General features: G+C 39.4%; 1 protein-coding gene across 5 annotated transcripts in view; it reads left to right on the top strand.

Moving 5' to 3' along the window:
* The window catches only part of BMS1 (BMS1 ribosome biogenesis factor), a 109,151-nt gene that overhangs the window by 54,095 nt on the left and 37,268 nt on the right, over window positions 1-17,788 (top strand). For all 5 annotated transcript variants that reach the window (XM_064290343.1, XM_010598233.3, XM_010598234.3 and 2 more), the window contains exons 14-18: window positions 5,817-5,890; window positions 6,666-6,842; window positions 8,933-9,121; window positions 9,213-9,393; window positions 9,579-9,637. In XM_064290343.1, coding sequence (XP_064146413.1) covers window positions 5,817-5,890; window positions 6,666-6,842; window positions 8,933-9,121; window positions 9,213-9,393; window positions 9,579-9,637 — 680 coding nt within the window. The remainder of the gene's footprint in view (window positions 1-5,816; window positions 5,891-6,665; window positions 6,843-8,932; window positions 9,122-9,212; window positions 9,394-9,578; window positions 9,638-17,788) is intronic.

Genomic DNA, 17,788 nt, shown 5'->3' with positions numbered 1-17,788 from the left:
CCCAAAGTATAAAGTTTTTTTTTCTTTCTTTTTAACTTTATTTACATCTTTTTTTTCTAAAGTTTATTTTGTTGTTGTTGAGAACATACACAGCAAAACTTCCACCAACCCAATAGTTTCTACAGGTAAAATTTAGTGACATTGATTACGTTCTTTGAGTTGTGGAACCATTCTCACCCTCCTTTTGTGAGTTGTTCCTTCCTCACTAATGTAAATTCACTGCCCCTAAGGTTTCCTATTTAATCTTTCAAGTTGCTGTGGTCAATTTGATCCCATATAGATAGTTCTTAAAAGAGCATAATGCTTAAGGCAGACCCTTTTTATTAGTTAGGCTAAATTATTGTTCTGTTTTAAGATGACTTCAGGGAATATATTTGGATTAAGGTTTAAAGATTATTTTAGGGCAGTAGTTTCAGGGGTTCATCTACCCTCCATGGCTACAGAAAATCTAGGGTCCATGAAATTTGAAATTCTGTTCTACATTTTCCCCCTTCTGATCAGGATTCTGCTATGGAATATTTGATCAAAATGTTCAATAATGGCAGCCAGTCATCATCCAGTTCTTCTTGTATCATGGCATAGGACGCAGCTGTTAATGGAGGCAATTAGCCACACATTTCCTGTCCTGCTCTTGTTCTTGACTCTCCTTCTTCCTCTGTTGCTCCAGGTAGATAGAGACCAATTGTTATGCTTTGGATGGCACTTGCAAGCTTTTATGACCCAGGCATTATAGAGAAATAGAACAGGCCAATTAACCAGAATGTCCTATGAAAGCAACACCCTAAACTTCCAAACCAAGGAACCAAATCCCAGGAAGTGTTTGGTTGTACATAAACAGCCTCAGCAACTACTCTTTTTTTGTCATTGTTGTAAATAAATCTATCATATAACTTTTGCCAAATGAACTTTTTACAGGTGTACAACTTATTGATAGCAATTAAATATCGCTGTGAAACTCTACCCTTAATCAATGCTATTTTTCCATCATCGTTAATCCCCCTTTTCCTCCTCCCTCCCACCCCTTGTAACCACTAATAAACTTTGGCCTCTGTACGTTTACCTTTTCTCTTTATATAAGTGAGGTTATGTAATGTATGTCCTTTTGTAATTGGCTTATTTCTCTCTGCACAGTGTCTTCAAGCTCCATCTATACTGTAGCATGTATCAGGACTTCATCTTACCTACTACTACCTGAGTAATATTCCATTGTATGATTGTACCACATTTTGTTTATCCATTCATCTGTCAATGAGTATTTAGGTTGTTTCCACCTTTTGATTTTGACTATCGTGAATAGTGCTGCAGTGAACATCAGCATACAAGTCTCATTTTGAGTCAGTGCTTTCAAGTCTTGGGTATACATTTAGCAATGGAATTGCTGGGTCATATCAGACTTCTACTTGGTAAAGTAGAGGGTCATTGAAAAACAGGAAGACCCTCAATAAGATGGATTGGTGCAGTGGCTGCAGCAGTGGGCTAAAGCGTAATGATTGTGAGGATGGTGCAGAACCGGGCAGTGTTTCATTCTGTTGTACGTAGGGTTGCTATGAGTCAGAACAGAGTCGACAGTGCCTAACAACAATATGGTAGTTCATTTATATTTTCTTGAGAAACTACCACTGTATTTTCCACAACAGGTGTACCATTTTGCATTCCCACCAGAAATAGATAAGGGTTCAGATTTCCTCATGTCCTCGCCAACATTTGTTATTTTGGGGTTTTTTTTTTTAGACATTCTAGTGGCAGTGAAATGGTATCTCATTGTAGTTTTGATTTGTTTCTCTCAGACGGCTAATGATGTTGACCATCTCTTCATGTGCTTGGTGGCCGTTTGAATGTCCCCTTCGGTGAAATGTCTATTCCTGTCCTTTGCCCATTTTATGGTTGGGTTATTTGTCTTTTTTTATTGTTAAGTTGTTGAAGTTTTGCATATATTTTGGTTATTAGATTCTTGTCGGACATATGGTTTCTGAAGATATTCTCCCAGTTGGTAGCTTGTCTTCTCACTCTTTTGGTGAAGTCTTTTCATAAACAAAAGTTTTTAATTTTTGTAAGGTCCCATTTATTTTGGAATACCAGTTGAGGTATCTGAACAAACAGTTGCAGTACTAAGGTGCTTAGTCATCTATGCCAAGAAATTTGCAAGGCAGCTACCTGGCCAGCTGACTAGAAGACATCCATATTTCTGCCCATTCCGAAGAAAGGTGATCAACAGAATGTGGAAATTGTCAAAGAATATCATTAATGTCATACACAAGTACAGTTTTGCTGAAGATCATTCAGAGTGGTTGTAGCAGTACATCAGCAGGGAACTGCCAGAAATTCAAGCTGGATTCAGAAGAGGATGTGGAACAAGGGATATCTTTTCTGATGTCAGAGGGGCCTTGGCTGAAAGTAGAGAACACCAGAAAGACATTTACTTGTGTTTATTGACCATGCAAAGGCATTTGACTATGTTAATCATAACAAATTATGGATAACATTGTGAAGAATGGGATTTCCAGAACACTTAATTTTTAATCATGTGACATAACAAGTGGAATTGCAATATTAAAATACCATAAAACTGACCTTTATATTTTACCCATGAAGTTATCTTTACTACAGATCTTTTTTTTTCATCATAGGTCTTTGAGTTACTGTCCTTTCTTTTCAACTTGAAGTGCTTCATTTAGCATTTCTTGTAGAACAAGACTCATGGTAATAAACTCCCCAAGCTTTTGTTTATCTGGGAATGTCTTAATTTCACCCTAGATTTTGAAGGACTGTTTTCCCAGGTACAGGATTCTTGGATGAAAGCTTTTCTCTTCAACTCTTTGAATATATCATTCTGTTGCCTTCTGGCCTCCATTGTTTCTGAGGAGAAATCACACTTGGTCTTATTGGAGCTCCCTTGTATGTCATGGTTTGCTTTTCTCTTGCTGCTTTCAAGATTCTCTATCTTTGCTTTTCAAAATATGACTATAACATGTCTTAGTGTGAATCTCCTTGGGTTTATCCACTTGGAGTTTGTTGAGTGTCTTGGACGTGCAAATTCGTGTCTTATTCACATTTGGAACATTTCAGCCATTTTTTTCTTCAAATATTCTTTGTTCCCCATTCTCTTTCTCCCCTTCTCCTGAGACTCCCATAATGCATATATTGATCCTTCTAATAGTATTCCGTATGAGTCGTTTGGTTAGTAGTATTCCGTGGTTCTCTTATGCTCTGTTCCTTTTTTCTTCATTCTGTTTTCTTTCTGTTCTTCCGATTGTATCATTTCAATTGTCCTATATGATTCTTTCTTCTGCCTGCTCAAATATGCTGAATTGATGAATTTTTAATTTCAGTTATTGTACCGTTCAGCTCCAGAATTTTATTTTTATAATTTCTATCTCTTTGTAACATTCTCGTTTTGTACAGACATTGTTTTCCTGATTTCCTTTAGTTTTTTATGTTTTACTTTAGTTCTTTGAGCATATTTAATACTGTTGTTTTAAATTCCTTGGAAACTCTGTTGGCATAGTGGTTACGTACTACAGCTGCTAACCAAATGGTCCGCAGTTCGAATCCACCAGACGCTCCTTGGAAACTCTGTGGGGCAGTTCTACTGTGTCCTATAGAGTCACTATGATTTGGAATCAACTCGACGGCAGTGGGTTTGGTTTGGTTTTTGTATATCAGTTGCTGTTGAGTTGACTCCAACCCATGGCGGACGCATGTATGTCAGTAGGACTGTGCTCAGTAGGTTTTCAATGGATGATTTTTTGGACGTGGACTCGCCAAGCCTTTCTTTTGAGGTGCCTCTTGGTGGACTAGAACCTCCAACTTTTCAGTTAGCCGATAAGCATGTAACCGTTCATACAACCCAGAGACTCTAAAGTCTTCAGCTAAAGTCCATTATCTGTCCTTCTTCAAGGATAGTTTCTGTTGCTTAATTTTGTTCTTTGCATAGTTTGTTCTTTCCTGTGTTGTTATATGCTTTGTGATTTTTTTGTTGTTGTTGAAACTGGAACGTTTGATTATTATAGTGGTAACTCTGGAAATCAAATTTATCCCCTTCCCTAGGATTTACTCTCTTTTTTTAAAACTATCGAAGGCTGTGTTTATCACCAGACTCCCTTTCTGATTGTGCCTAATATTGCCACTTTAAGATCAGGCTTCCTGCCGACTGTCACTGTTTTAATACCAGGCTTTCTAATCTAATTGTTCTTGCTCTTGCTGCTTAACACCAGGCTCACTATTTAGAAGTGCCAGCTGCTGCAGATACCCTAAGATGGCCATGCCAAACCAGGGAGGGAGTGGGGAGCAGATGGGTGGTTGATTAGAAGTCTTAGTAGGACTGTGGCTAAGTGCTTGTCTGTTAACTGTAAGGTCAGTGGTTCGAATCCACCAGCTGCTTCATGGGAGAAAGAAGTGGCAGTCTGCTTCCATTAAAAGATTACAGCCTTGGAAACCTTATGGGACAGCTCTACCCTATCCTGTAGGGTCACTATGATTCCAAATCAACTCAACAGTAATGGGTTTGGTTTTTCTCTTGACTCGGTGTGATGCCTAGATGGTATAACACTTTGACTGGTTTCCAGAGTTCTGAGACAATTGATCCCACTGATTTCTTTTTTTTTTTTAGTCTGGGTTTTGTTGTGGGGAAACAGAAACATAAAGCTGTTTATGCTGCCATCTTTCTTTGTCCCCCCCTTTTTAAAAAAAAATTTTAATATTACTGTAGATTCACAGGCAATTATAAGAACTAATACAGAGAAAGCCTGTGTACCCTTTACCCAGTTTGTCCCAGTGGTAATCATGTACAACTATAGTATAAGATCACAATCTAGATATTGACATTGATACAGTCTGATCTTACGCAGATTTCCCTAGCTTTATTTGTACTGTGTGTGTGTGTGTGTGTGTGTGCGTGTTCTATGCTATTTTATCACGTGTAAATTTGTTTATCTACCAGTAGTTAAGGTACAGAACAATTCCGTCATCACAAGGATCCCTTATGCAGTTCTTTTATAAACACTCACTTTTACCCCTTCCTCTCATTCCTTACCCCTCTCAAACACTAATCTGTTCTCTATTTCTACAATTTTGTCATTTCAAGGTATTATATAAAAGGAAGCATACAGTGTGTGTGATTTTGTGATTGGCTTTTTTTTTCATGCAGCATAATTCCCTGGCAGATTGTCCAAGTTTTTGTGTGTAACAATATTTGTTCCTTTTTATTGCTGAGTAGTATTCTATGGTATGGAATATACCACCACTGAAAGACATCTGGGTTGTTTCCATTGTTGGGCTTTTATGAATAAGGCTGCAATGAACGTACATGTACAGGTTTTTGTGTAAATGTAAACTTTAATTTCTATGGCATAAATATCCAAGAATTCACTTGGTGAGTTAAATGGTAATTGCATATTTATTTTTATAGGAAACTGACAGAGTTGCTGTGTAATTTTTATGTTTCCACCAGCACTATATGAGTGGTCTAGTTTCTCCACATCCTCACCATCATTTGGCGTTGCCCCTACTATTTTAGCCATTCTGATAGGTGTGTGGTGACAAAATACTGGAAGATTAGCCCTTGGCTAACTAAGACTTTGAAGTAAAGTGTGGAAATATGGATTGTGTCCATTTAACCTGGACAAATGATGACATATTGACCATTGAAAAAAGGGAAAAAAGCCTATGTAAATGTAGGATTATTTTGGTATGTGTGGTAGTGGGAAGAAGAAAAATGAGGATAGAAGGAGGACTACACAGTGTGGTGCTGTGATAGTGATAAAGTGTCCAACTCAGGTCTCACTCACAGACTCATCATGTAGATGTTCTTTCCCCAGAGGAGCTATACGGTGACTTTGAAGACCTTGAAACGGGGGATGTGCATAAGGAAAAATCTGGTCCAGATATTCAGGTATGACTTTGCCAAACCAAACCTGTTGCCGTCGAGTCAATTCTGCCTCATAGCAACTCTATAAGACAGAGTAGAACTGTCCCATAAGGGTTTCCAAGGAGCAGCTGGTGGATTTGAACTTCTGGCCTTTTCGTTAGCAGCTGAGCTCTTAGCTGCTGCGCCAGCAGTGCTCCACTGTGACTTTGCCAAGGGGTGGTTCTGAGAGAGACACATGTTCAGAAAGGCAGATCTCATCTCTGTAGATTGCAGACTGGATGGATTTCTTCCTGTGTGCGGGGCATGGGTACAGATAAAAGATTATTTGTTATTCTTGATATTTTGGATAACACCTACTACTTCTTGTCATAGTCATTTACCAAATTTCTGACTGTTCTTTATTTTTTGGAAGCTTTAGCCTCTGGATCATTGTCTTCCTTTCCACCATTCCTTTTGTCATTCTCCACTTAAATTTAAGTGCCGTTTAAATGAACTAATTTCCTGTTCTCCCTGATATTCTTCAGAATAGTGGCTAGGAGCACCTGGGTTGGGGAAACTTGCTATTATTTTTATTCATGTTTGACTCTCTTAGCCAGATTAATTTTTACTGTAATTCAGGTGTTTAAATGTCTCCTGTAGCAATACCATGTTATTTAGAGACAAAGGCTGTGTTTTATTTTGTTTTTCATGATGATCAGAACTAATACTTTTGCAGTTCAAATAGAACTTTTTATCTGCTTTAATATTTAAAGAAAAGGTATCTGCAAACTTTTACAAAGTTTTCTCTTCTGGATTGAAGATTGAAGGTGTAGAAGAAGAAGTTAAGGAAGAAATTGAGCTCAACCCAGAGGAAAGTGCCAAGAAAAAACATATGGATAAGAAGAGAAAACTGAAGGAGATGTTTGATGCAGAATATGATGAAGGAGAAAGCTCATATTTTGATGAACTTAAAGGAGAAATGCAGAAACAAGCCTTGGTAAGGAAACCTAGTTCCTGTCAGCTTAATTTAAAGGCTATGGTATAGTAGTATTTGAATCCCTAACTTTTTGGTTCTCTGCTCCCTGACCCCATTCTGTGTCTCTTAACGTGGACTTCTAGGTAAGCTGCATATGAGTGTGTTTATTCATGCGCTCTTCTGTCACTTCACTCAGAAGTTCACCAGAAAGATACCAGTACCTGATTTGTAAACGTAGATGCAAACCTAGCTCTGAAGTCTTTGCTTCAGGCTGTAGAACCTATAGGCCATTGTAAAGGATTTTGGATTTCTCTACTTTGAGTGAAATGGGGGCTGTTGGAGGGTTTTGAGCAAAGGAGAAAAATGATCTGACTTAAATCTTTGAAAGGATTGCGCTGGTAATATTTTAGTAAGAAATTAAGGTGATACAAACTAGGAAAGTAGCAATGGAGGTGAGAAAAATCATCAAATTTTGAATATACTTCATTTTAAAGGTGGATAAATAGGAATTCCTGGTGGATTGAAAGTGGGGTGTGAGAGAGAGGAAATAAGGATGACAGACTGGAAGTTACTGGAAAGATTAGGTTGTCCTGAATAAGACAGGAAAGCCTTTAGGAGGTGTAGGTTTGTCCAGGAAAATGACTTTTGGATATGTTACATATGAGCTGTCTTTTAGACAATGGAGTATTAAATAGGGAGTTGGGAGTTCTGGAGAGCGATCTGGGCCAGGGTTTTAAAATGTAGAGTCCCTAGCGTATAAATGTTGTTATTTAACACCCTGAGATTGGATGAAGTCACCTAAGGAGTGAGCATAGATACAGAAGAGGAGAGCCCCAGGACTGAGCACTAGGCACTCCAGCATAAGAGGTTGGGCAAAGAGGAGAAACCAGCAGTGGGGATTGAGTGGAGCTCAGCAAGATAGAGGGAATCTAAGAAAACAAGTATGCTGGAAGCCATTGTAGAGAGGAGTGATAAATTGTTTCAAATACTGCTGGTATGTTAATTGAGGTGATGACAGAATTGTCCATTGGATTAGAAATGCGAAGGCCTTTGGTGACTTTCACGAGCATATTCATGAAGTGGAGGATGTGTCCATGCCGATTTAAGAGGGAATGGGAGGAGAGGAAGTGGAGGGTGGGACTATGGAAAGCTTGCCTGGAGTGGTAGTTGGTGGAGGAAGTGGAGTCAAAAGAAGGTTTTAAGATGAGAGAAATAACAGAGGGAAGATTTGTTGGAATAAAGTCCAACAAAAGTGGCTCGTATCTACTGTACAAGTGCTGTTTGGTATTAAACAGGGGCATGGATAAGTAGTCTGTAACAGTGCTGTCCAATAGAACTTTGGAATATATGGAAATCTGTATCCGTGCTATCCAATTTTTCTATACCCCCAGTCTCCACCTCTTCTCCTCCCATTCTCTCTTGATTGCACATGGACACATCCACCACTCCATGAAAATGCTCGTCAAAGTTATTAAAACCTTTCACATTTCCAATGTAGCCCCTAGCCACCTGTGGATATTGAAAACTTGAAATGTGGCTAGTGTGACTGAGGAACTGAATTTTTAAATTTTATTTCATTTTAATTAATTTTGGTTTAAATAGCCATATGTGGCTATCATATTGGGCAGTGTAGAGCTATAAGAGGCTGGTTATGGGTGCAAATCCTGGTAGAGGAGTTGGTTGTAGAAGTTCCATCTGAATGTTCACATTTTGAGTGAATTAGGAAACAATCATCAGCTGAGGGTACAGATGAGGGAAGAGGTGTTGGCATTGGGGGACAGAATTAAAAGTGTGAAATGATCGTTACGAGAGTTAGAAAGTGTGGGCTGAGAAAATTGAGACCGTTTGCTGCCCAGCACTAAGGGCTCCTTTCTGAGTTGTGTACATTTGCTATTACCTTGAAGCAACAAAGAGGATAACAGCTGGGACATACTCTGAACAAACTGTAAAAATAAAATGTGTATTATTTTTTTTAATTAGCATAAAACCTGAATAATTGTGTTCATAGTTCCCTTATTTAGAAATTACTTGATTTTTTTTTTTTTATGTTAATCTTCCATTTATTAAAGGTTAACAGCATCATGGATTTTTCTCCCCCATCTCACATATAGCTTAACCGGGCAGAATTTGAAGATCAAGATGATGAGACCAGAGTTCAATATGAGGGTTTTCGACCTGGGATGTATGTCCGGATTGAGATAGAAAACGTCCCCTGTGAATTTGTGCTTAACTTTGACCCCCATCACCCAATTATTCTGGGTGGTTTGGGCAACAGCGAGGGCAATGTTGGATATGTACAGGTAGGTACCTTGTTGTGTATTTGGTAAATGAAGTTTTTTTGACTTACCGTCCACCAGTGATTTTATTGAATGGAATCTCTCCTCTGCTCAGATGCGTCTGAAGAAACATCGTTGGTATAAGAAAATCCTCAAATCCCGAGACCCAATAATTTTTTCTGTAGGATGGAGACGGTTTCAGACCATGCCACTCTATTATATCGAAGACCATAATGGAAGGCAAAGGCTTCTGAAATACACCCCACAGCATATGCATTGTGGAGCAGCATTTTGGGGTAAAATGTTACTAGAATAACTTGCTTGCTAGGTTCATTTAAACCTTGTAGGCTTTGTCATTTTAGTTGTGGTTTATTGATTTCATGAATTCCTAATGTATATTTTCGTTTGGAGTGTATATATAAAACTGAAATCTAAAGTTTGTGGTTCATTTTTTTTGTTTGTTTTTGTTTTTCTATTTAAGGTCCTATCACTCCACAGGGAACTGGGTTTTTGGCAGTGCAGTCTGTCAGTGGCATAATGGTAAGCATCTTGGATGTTTTCTTTTATAGATCGTATTTGAGAAATATAGGCTATTATGTAAATGAAATTTTAAATTGAGTATTAGTCATTTTCTGTGTGAAATATATAGTAAATTAGTGTGGGAGTGAAGAAGAGGAATAGAAGAATTGTAATAGTACTGATGACATTTTATATTTTTATGCATATTTCGAACCTGATTTTAAGCAGTGCTTACCATGTGCCATGCACTGTATGTACTAGTTTCTGGGAATATATCTGTATACCAGTTTCACGTAAGACTTATCTCTAGTAACACTGGTTTAGCAAAGTATGTTCACACATTCTTTATTTGGTCTATCAGAGGGTTTTATTAGCCTCGTTTAGCAAAGAAGAAAATAGTAATAAAGAGATGGAATCCTCTCTGTGGTTCCAAAATTTAATTTCTTTTTCATCTTTTTCCTGTGCTTTAGGTGAAGGTTTACAGAGCAAATTAGTTTCTCATTAAACAGTTGAGACATATTGTTTTCTGACGTTGGCTGCCACCCCCACAACATGTCAACACTCTCCCCTTCTCCACTTTGGGTTCCCCATTTCCATTTGTCCAGGTTTCCTGTTCCCTCTTGCCTTCTTGTCCTTGCCCCTGGGCTGGTGTGCCCGTTTAGTCTCATACACATGGTCGAGCTACGTTTATTACTATTTGTTTTATGGGCTTGTCTAATCTTTGGATGAAAGGTGAACCTCAAGAGTGACCTCAGTACTGAGTTAAAAGTGTATATGGAGGCCATACTCTCAGAGTTTCTGTAGTCTCTTGTCAGACGAGTAAGTTTGATCCTTTTTTGTGACTTTGAATTTCGTTCTTCATATTTCTCTAGCTCGGTACGGGACCCTTTATTATAAACCTTGTGAGAGCATCGGTGGTAGTATCCAGACACCATCTAGTTTTGCTGGACTCAGTCTGATGGAGGCTATGGTAGTTGTGCTCCATTAGTCCTTTGGACTAATCTTTGTCTTGTGCCTTTGGTTTTCTTCATTCTCCCTTGCTCCATACAGGGACCAGTGGAGTATCTTAGATGTCCACTCACAAGCTTTTAAGACCCTAGATGCTACTCACCACAGTAGAATAGAGAACACTTTCCTTATGAATTTGTTATGCCAATTGAGCTTGATGTCCGCAGAGACCATGGACCTCAGCCCAGTAGTTCAGTCCCTCCGAGAGTTCGGGTGTGTCTGTGGAGCTTCCCCGCTACGTGTCTGTCAGTTTCTCGTACTGTGGGGGCTTGTGTGTTGCTGTGATGCTGGAAGCTATGCCACCAGTATTCAGATACCAGCAGGGTCACCCATGCAGGACAGGTTTCAGCTGAGCTTCCAGACTAAGACAGACTAGGAAGAAGGACCTGGCAGCCTACTTCTGAAAAGCATTAGCCAGTGAAAACCTTATGAATAGCAGCGGATATAGTGCTGGAAGATGAGCCCCCCAGGTTGGGAGGCACTCAAAAGATGACTGGGAAAGAGCTGCCTCCTCAAGGTAGAGTTGACCTTAATGACATGGATGGAGTAAAGCTTCCAGGACCTTCATTTGCTGATGTGGCATGACTCAAAATGAGAAGAAACAGCTGCAAACATCCATTAATAATTGGAACCTGGAATGTACGAAGTATGAATCTAGGAAAATTGGAAATCTTCAAAAATGAAATGGAACACGTAAACATCGATATCCTAGGCATTAGTGAGCTGAAATGGACTGGTATTGGCCATTTCGAATCAGACAATCATGTAGTCTACTATGCTGGGAATGACAACTCGAAGAGGAATGGTGTTGCATTCATCATCAAAAAGAACGTTTCAAGAGCTATCCTGAAGTACAACGTTGTCAGTGATGGGATGATATCCATATGCCTACAAGGAAGACCAGTTAATAGGACTATTAGTCAAATTGACGCACCAACCACTAGGGCCAAAGATGAAGAAATAGATTTTTATCAGCTGCTGCAGTCTGAAATTGATGGAACATGCAATCAAGATGCATTGATAATTACTGGCTACTGGAATGCAAAAGTTGGAAACAAAGAAGAAGGATCAGTAGTTGGAAAATATGGCCTTGGTGATAGAAACAATGCCAGAGATCGAATGATAGAATTTTGCAAGACCAATGACTTCTTCATTGTAAATACCTTCTTTCACCAACATAAACAGCAACTATACACATGGACCTCGTCAGATGGAACACACAGAAATCAAACTGACTACATCTGTGGAAAGAGACCATGGAAAAGCTCAATATCATCAGTCAGAACAAGGCCAGGAGGCGACTGTGGAACAGACCATCAATTGCTCATATGCAAATTCCAGCTGAAACTGAAGAAAATCAGAGCAAGTCCACGAGAGCCAAAATATGACCTTGGGTATATCCCACCTGAATTTAGAGACCATCTCAAGAATAGATTTGACACCTTGAACACTAGTGACCAAAGACCAGACGAGTTGTGGAATGACATCAAGGACATCATCCAAGAAGAAAGCAAGAGGTCACTGAAAAGACAGGAAAGAAAAAAAAAACCATGATGGATGTCAGAGGAGACTCTGAAACTTGCTCTTGAGCGTCGAGCAGCTAAAGCAAAAGGAAGAATTGATGAAGTAAAAGAACAGAAGATTTCAAAGGGCCTCTTGAGAAGACAAAGTAAAGTATTATAATGACATGTGCAAAGAGCTGGAGATGGAAAACCAAAAGGGAAGAACACACGTGGCGTTTCTCAAGCTGAAAGAACTGAAGAAAAAATTCAAGCCTCAAGTTGCAATAGTGAAGGATTCCATGGGGAAGATATTAAACGACACAGGAAGCATCAAAAGAAGATGGAAGGAACACACAGAGTCATTATACCAAAAAGAATTAGTCAATATTCAACCATTTCAAGAGGTGGCGTATGATCAGGAACTGATACAACTGGAGGAAGAAGTCCAAGCTGCTCTGAAGGCATTGGCGAAAACAAGGCTCCAGGAATTGATGGAATATCAATTGAGATGTTTCAACAAACAGGTGCAGCACTGGAGGTGCTCACTCGTCTATGCCAAGAAATATGAAAGACAGCTTCCTGGCCAACTGACTGGAAGAGATCCATATTTATGCCTATTCCCAAGAAAGGTGATCCAACCGAATGTGGAAATTATTGAACAATATCGTTAATATCACACGCAAGCAAAATTTTGCTGAAGATCATTCAGAAACGGCTGCAGCAGTATATCGACAGGGAACTGCCAGAAATTCAGGCTGGTTTCAGAAGAGGACATGGAACCAGAGATATCATTGCTGATGTCAGATGGATCCTGGCTGAAAGCAGAGAATACCAGAAGGATGTTTACCTGTGTTTTATTGACTATGCAAAGGCATTCGACTGTGTGGATCATAACAAACTATGGATAACACTGTGAAGAATGGGAATTCCAGAACACTTAATTGTGCTCTTGAGGAACCTTTACATAGATCAAGAGGCAGCTGTTCATACAGAACAAGGGGATACTGATTGTTTTCAAGTCAGGAAAGGTGTGTTTTAGGGTTGTATTCTTTCACCATACCTATTTAATCTGTATGCTGAACATAGAATCCAAGAAGCTGGACTATACGAAGAAGAACAGGGCATCAGGATTGAAGGAAGGCTCATTAACAACCTGCGTTATGCAGATGACACAACCTTGCTTGCTGAAAGTGGAGAGGATTTGAAGCACTTACTGATGAAGACCAAAGACCACAGCCTTCAGTATGGATTACACCTCAACATAAAGAAAACAAAAATCCTCACAACTGGACCAATGAGCAACATCCATGGTAAACGGAGAAAAGATTGAAGTTGTCAAGGATTTCATTTTACTTGGATCCACTATCAACAGCCATTGAAGCAGCAGTCAAGAAATCAAAAGACACACTGCAGTGGGCAAATCTGCTGCAAAGGACCTCTTTAAAATGTTGAAGAGCAAAGATGTCACCCTGAAGACTAAGGTGCGCCTGACCCAAGCCATGGTATTTTCAATTGCATCATATGCATGTGAAACCTGGACAATGAATAAGGAAGACCAAAGAAGAGTTGACGCCTTTGAATTGTGGTGTTGGTGAAGAATATTGAAAATACCGTGGACTGCGAAAAGAATGAACAAATCTGTCTTGGAAGAAGTGCAGCCAGAATGCTCCTTAGAGGCAAGGATGGCGAGACTGCATCTTGTGTACTTTGGACATGTTGTCAGGAGGGATGAGCCCCTGGAGAAGGACATCATGCTTGGCAGAGTACAGAGCAGCGGAAAAGAGGTAGACCGTCAATAAGGTGCATTGACAGAGTGGCTGCAACAATGAGCTCAAGCATAACAACGATGGTAAGGATGGGGCGGGGCAGGGCAGGGCAGTGTTTGGTTCTGTTGTGCATAGGGTCTCTAGGAGTCGGAACCAACTGGAGGGCACCTAACAACAACAACTACAACAATGGAGCTTCCATGATCTTGCCTTAGACAGGTTGTGTTGCCTTTCCAGTATCGTGTACTGTCTTACCCTTCAAGTTACCACTTAACTATTGTCTAGTTAGTGTTTTTCCCACCCTCCCGTCCCCTCCCTCATGACCCTAACCATTTGGTTGGGGTTTGTTTTTTTTTGTATTTTTTTTATGGTACGGAATTCTGTTGGTTAGAAATTTTTTATTTTGGATTGTACTTTAGATGAAGGTTTACAGAACAAACTAGTCTTCTATCAGTTAGTACACACATTGTTCTATGACATTGGTTAACAACCCAACGACACGTCAACATTCTCATTTCTCAGTACTGGGTTCCCTATTACCAGCTTTCCTGTTCTCTCCTGCCTTCCAGTCCCTGCCCCAGGGGTGGTGTGCCCCTTTAGTCTTTTTTTGTTCCTTTGGGCCTGTTCAATCTTTGGCTGAAAGGTGAACCTCAGGAGTGGCCTCATTACTGAGCTGAAGCGCTGTCTGGGGGCTGTACTCTCAGGGTTTCTCCAGTCTCTTTCAGGCCAGCAAGTCTTGTCTTTCTTTGTAAGTTAGAATTTTGTTCTACTCTTTTCTCCAGCTGTGTCTGGCACTCTGTATTGTGATCCCTGTCAGAGCAGTCAGTGGTAGTAGCGGGGCACCATCTCTTTGTACTGGACTCAGTCTAGTGGAGGCCTTGGTAGACGTGGCACGTTAGTGCTTTGGACTAATCTTTCTGTTGTGTCTTTACTTTTCTTCATTCTTCCTTGCACCAGAAGGGGTGAGACCAGTGGAGTATCCCAGATGGCCACTCACAGACTTTTAAGACCTCAGACACTACTCACCAAAGTAGAATGTAGAACATATATATTTTTTTCTTTTTAAATTTTTATTGTGCTTTAACTGAAAGTTTGCAAATCAAGTCAGTCTCTCATACAAAACCTTATATACACGTTTCGGAATCGACTCGACAGCAGTGGCTTTTTTTTTTTTATATATATATACTCCTACTTGCTTTCCCCCAATGAGGTGGCACACTCCTTCTCTCCACCCTGTATTTCCATGTCCATTCAGCCAGCTTTTGTCTGCCTCTGCTTTCTCATCTTCCCTCCACACATGAGCTGCCCACATAGTCTCATGTGTCTACTTGATCCAAGAGGCTCATTTCTCACCAGTATCGTTTTCTGTCCTATAGTCCAGTCCAATCCCTGTCTGAAGAGTTGGCTTTGGGAATAGTTGCTGTCTTGGGCTAACAAAAGGTCTGGGGACCATGACCTCCAGGGTCCTTCTAGTCTCAGTCAGACCATTAAATCTGCTCTTTTTATGAGAATTTGAGGTCTGCATTCCACTGCTCTCCTATTCCTTCAGGAATTCTCTGTTGTGTTCCCTGTCATGGCAGTCATGGGTTGTAGCCAGGCACCAAATAGTTCTTCTGGCCTAAGGCTGATATAGTCTCTGATTTCTCTGGCCCATTCTGATTCTTGGGCTCATACTTACCTTGTGTCTTTGGTGTTCTTCTCCTTTGCCCTATTGATAACGTGTTAGATGGCCACTTACTAGTGTTTAAGACCCTAGATGCCACTCTCCAAAATGGGATGCAGAATTTTTTTTAATAGATTTTATTATACCAGTTGACCTGGATGTCTCCTGAAGCCATGGTCCCCAAACCCCTGCTCCTGCTATGCAGGCCTTCGAAGCCTTTGGTTTTTTCAGGAAACTTCTTTGCTTTTGGTTTAGTCCAGTTGTGCTGACCTCTCCTGTGTTGTGTGTCGTCCTTCTCTTTACCTAAATTAGTTCTTGTCTACTATGTAATTAGTGAATCCCCCTAATCTACTGATCAAAATAAAGAAGAAAAACAAAGTCTCAGTAAACACACAATCTACAAAAACAAAAGAAAGTAGAAAAAAATCCACAAACAAAAGGAATTCAGCACAGGAGAGTAAGAGGAACAAAGAAAACATCAGCAACACAAAAAAAGCACTGCAAAGTGATAGCAATAAACTCATACCTATCGATAATCACGCCGAACATAAATGGCTTAAAGGCACCCATTAAGGAACAGAAAGTGGCAGAATGGATAAAAAACAGGACCCAACAATATGCTGTATACAGGAGACATACCTTAGAAACAACAACAACAAAAGGGATGGGAAAAGAATATATCAAGCAAACAGCAACCACAAAAAAGCAGGAGCGGCAGTACTAATTCAGATAAAATAGACTTTAAAACAAAACCCATCGTAAAAGACAAGGAAGGTCTTTATATAATGATTAAAGAAACAATCCACTGTGAGGACATAACCGTAATAAATATCTACACACTCAATGACAAGACTCCAAAATACGTAAAACATACCCTCACAGCATTGAAAAGAGAAATGGACACTTCTGCGGTAGTAGTAGTAGTAGACTTCAATACACCACTCTTGATTAAAGACAGAACATCTAGAAAGAAACTCAACAAAGGTGCAAAAGGCTGCAATCAACCAACTTGATCTCATAGACATATATAGAACACTGTACCCAACAGAAGCCAAGAATACATTCTCTTCCAATGTACACGGAACATTATCTAGAATAGACCACCTCTTAGGCCACAAAGCAACCCTCAACAAAATCCAGAACACTGACATAATAGAAAACATCCTCTCTGATCACAATGCCATAAAAGTAGAAATTAATTACAGGAAGAGCAAGGAAAAAAAAATCAAATACATAGAAAATGCATAACACCTTGCTTAAAAACCACTGGGCAATAGAAGAAATCAAGATGGAATTAAAAAATTCCTAGACTCAAACAAGAATAAACACACACTAAAAAAAAAAAAACCTTTGGGACACAGCAGAGGCAGTGCTGAGACGTTAGTTTATACCAATAGATGCGCATATCAAAAAAGAAGGAATGAATAAAATCAGAATGTTAGCCGTACAACTTGTACAAATAGGAAGAGAACAGCATCAGAAACCCACAGCTACCAGAAGAAAGGAAATAATAAAGATCAGAGCAGAAATAAGTGAAAGAGAATAGAAAAACTACGGAAAGAATCAACAAAACCAAAAGTTGGTTCTTTGAAAGGATCAACGAAATTGAAAAACCATTGGCAAAATTGACAAAAGGAAAACAGGAAAGGACCTAAATAACCCAAATAAGAAATGAAATGGGGGACATTACAACAGACTCAACTGAAATAAAAAGGATCATAACAGAGTATTATGAAAAACTACACTCCAACAAATGTGAAAACCTAAAGGAAATGGACAAATTTCCAGAAACATACTACCTATCTAAACTAACACAAACTGAGGCAGAAAATCTTAACAGGCCCTTAACAAGAGTAGAGATGGAAAAGGTAATAAAAAAAATTTTTTTTTTAAGTCTAGGCCCAGATGGCTTCACTGGATAATTCTACCAGACATTCAGAGTACTCTTCTAAAGTACTACATTAGCACTAAAGCTTTTTCAGAACGTAGAAAAGGAAGGGATACTTCCAGATTCATCCTATGAAGCCAGCATAACCATTATACTAAAACCAGGCAAAGACATCACAAAAAAAGAAAATTACAGACCAATATCTCTCTCGAATATGTTGTTGTTAGGTGCCGTCAAGTTATTTATGACTCAGTGCAGAACTGCCAACCTTTTGGTTAGCAGCTGACCTCTTAACCACTGTACCACCACGGCTCCATAAATATAGTTGTAGAAATTATCAAAAAA

The sequence above is a fragment of the Loxodonta africana genome, chromosome 8 (genome assembly GCF_030014295.1).
Source record: "Loxodonta africana isolate mLoxAfr1 chromosome 8, mLoxAfr1.hap2, whole genome shotgun sequence".
In the NCBI taxonomy this organism is placed as follows: Eukaryota; Metazoa; Chordata; class Mammalia; order Proboscidea; family Elephantidae; genus Loxodonta; species Loxodonta africana.
Note: the sequence above shows the minus strand (reverse complement) of the source record. Positions and strands in the feature narration are given on the sequence as shown.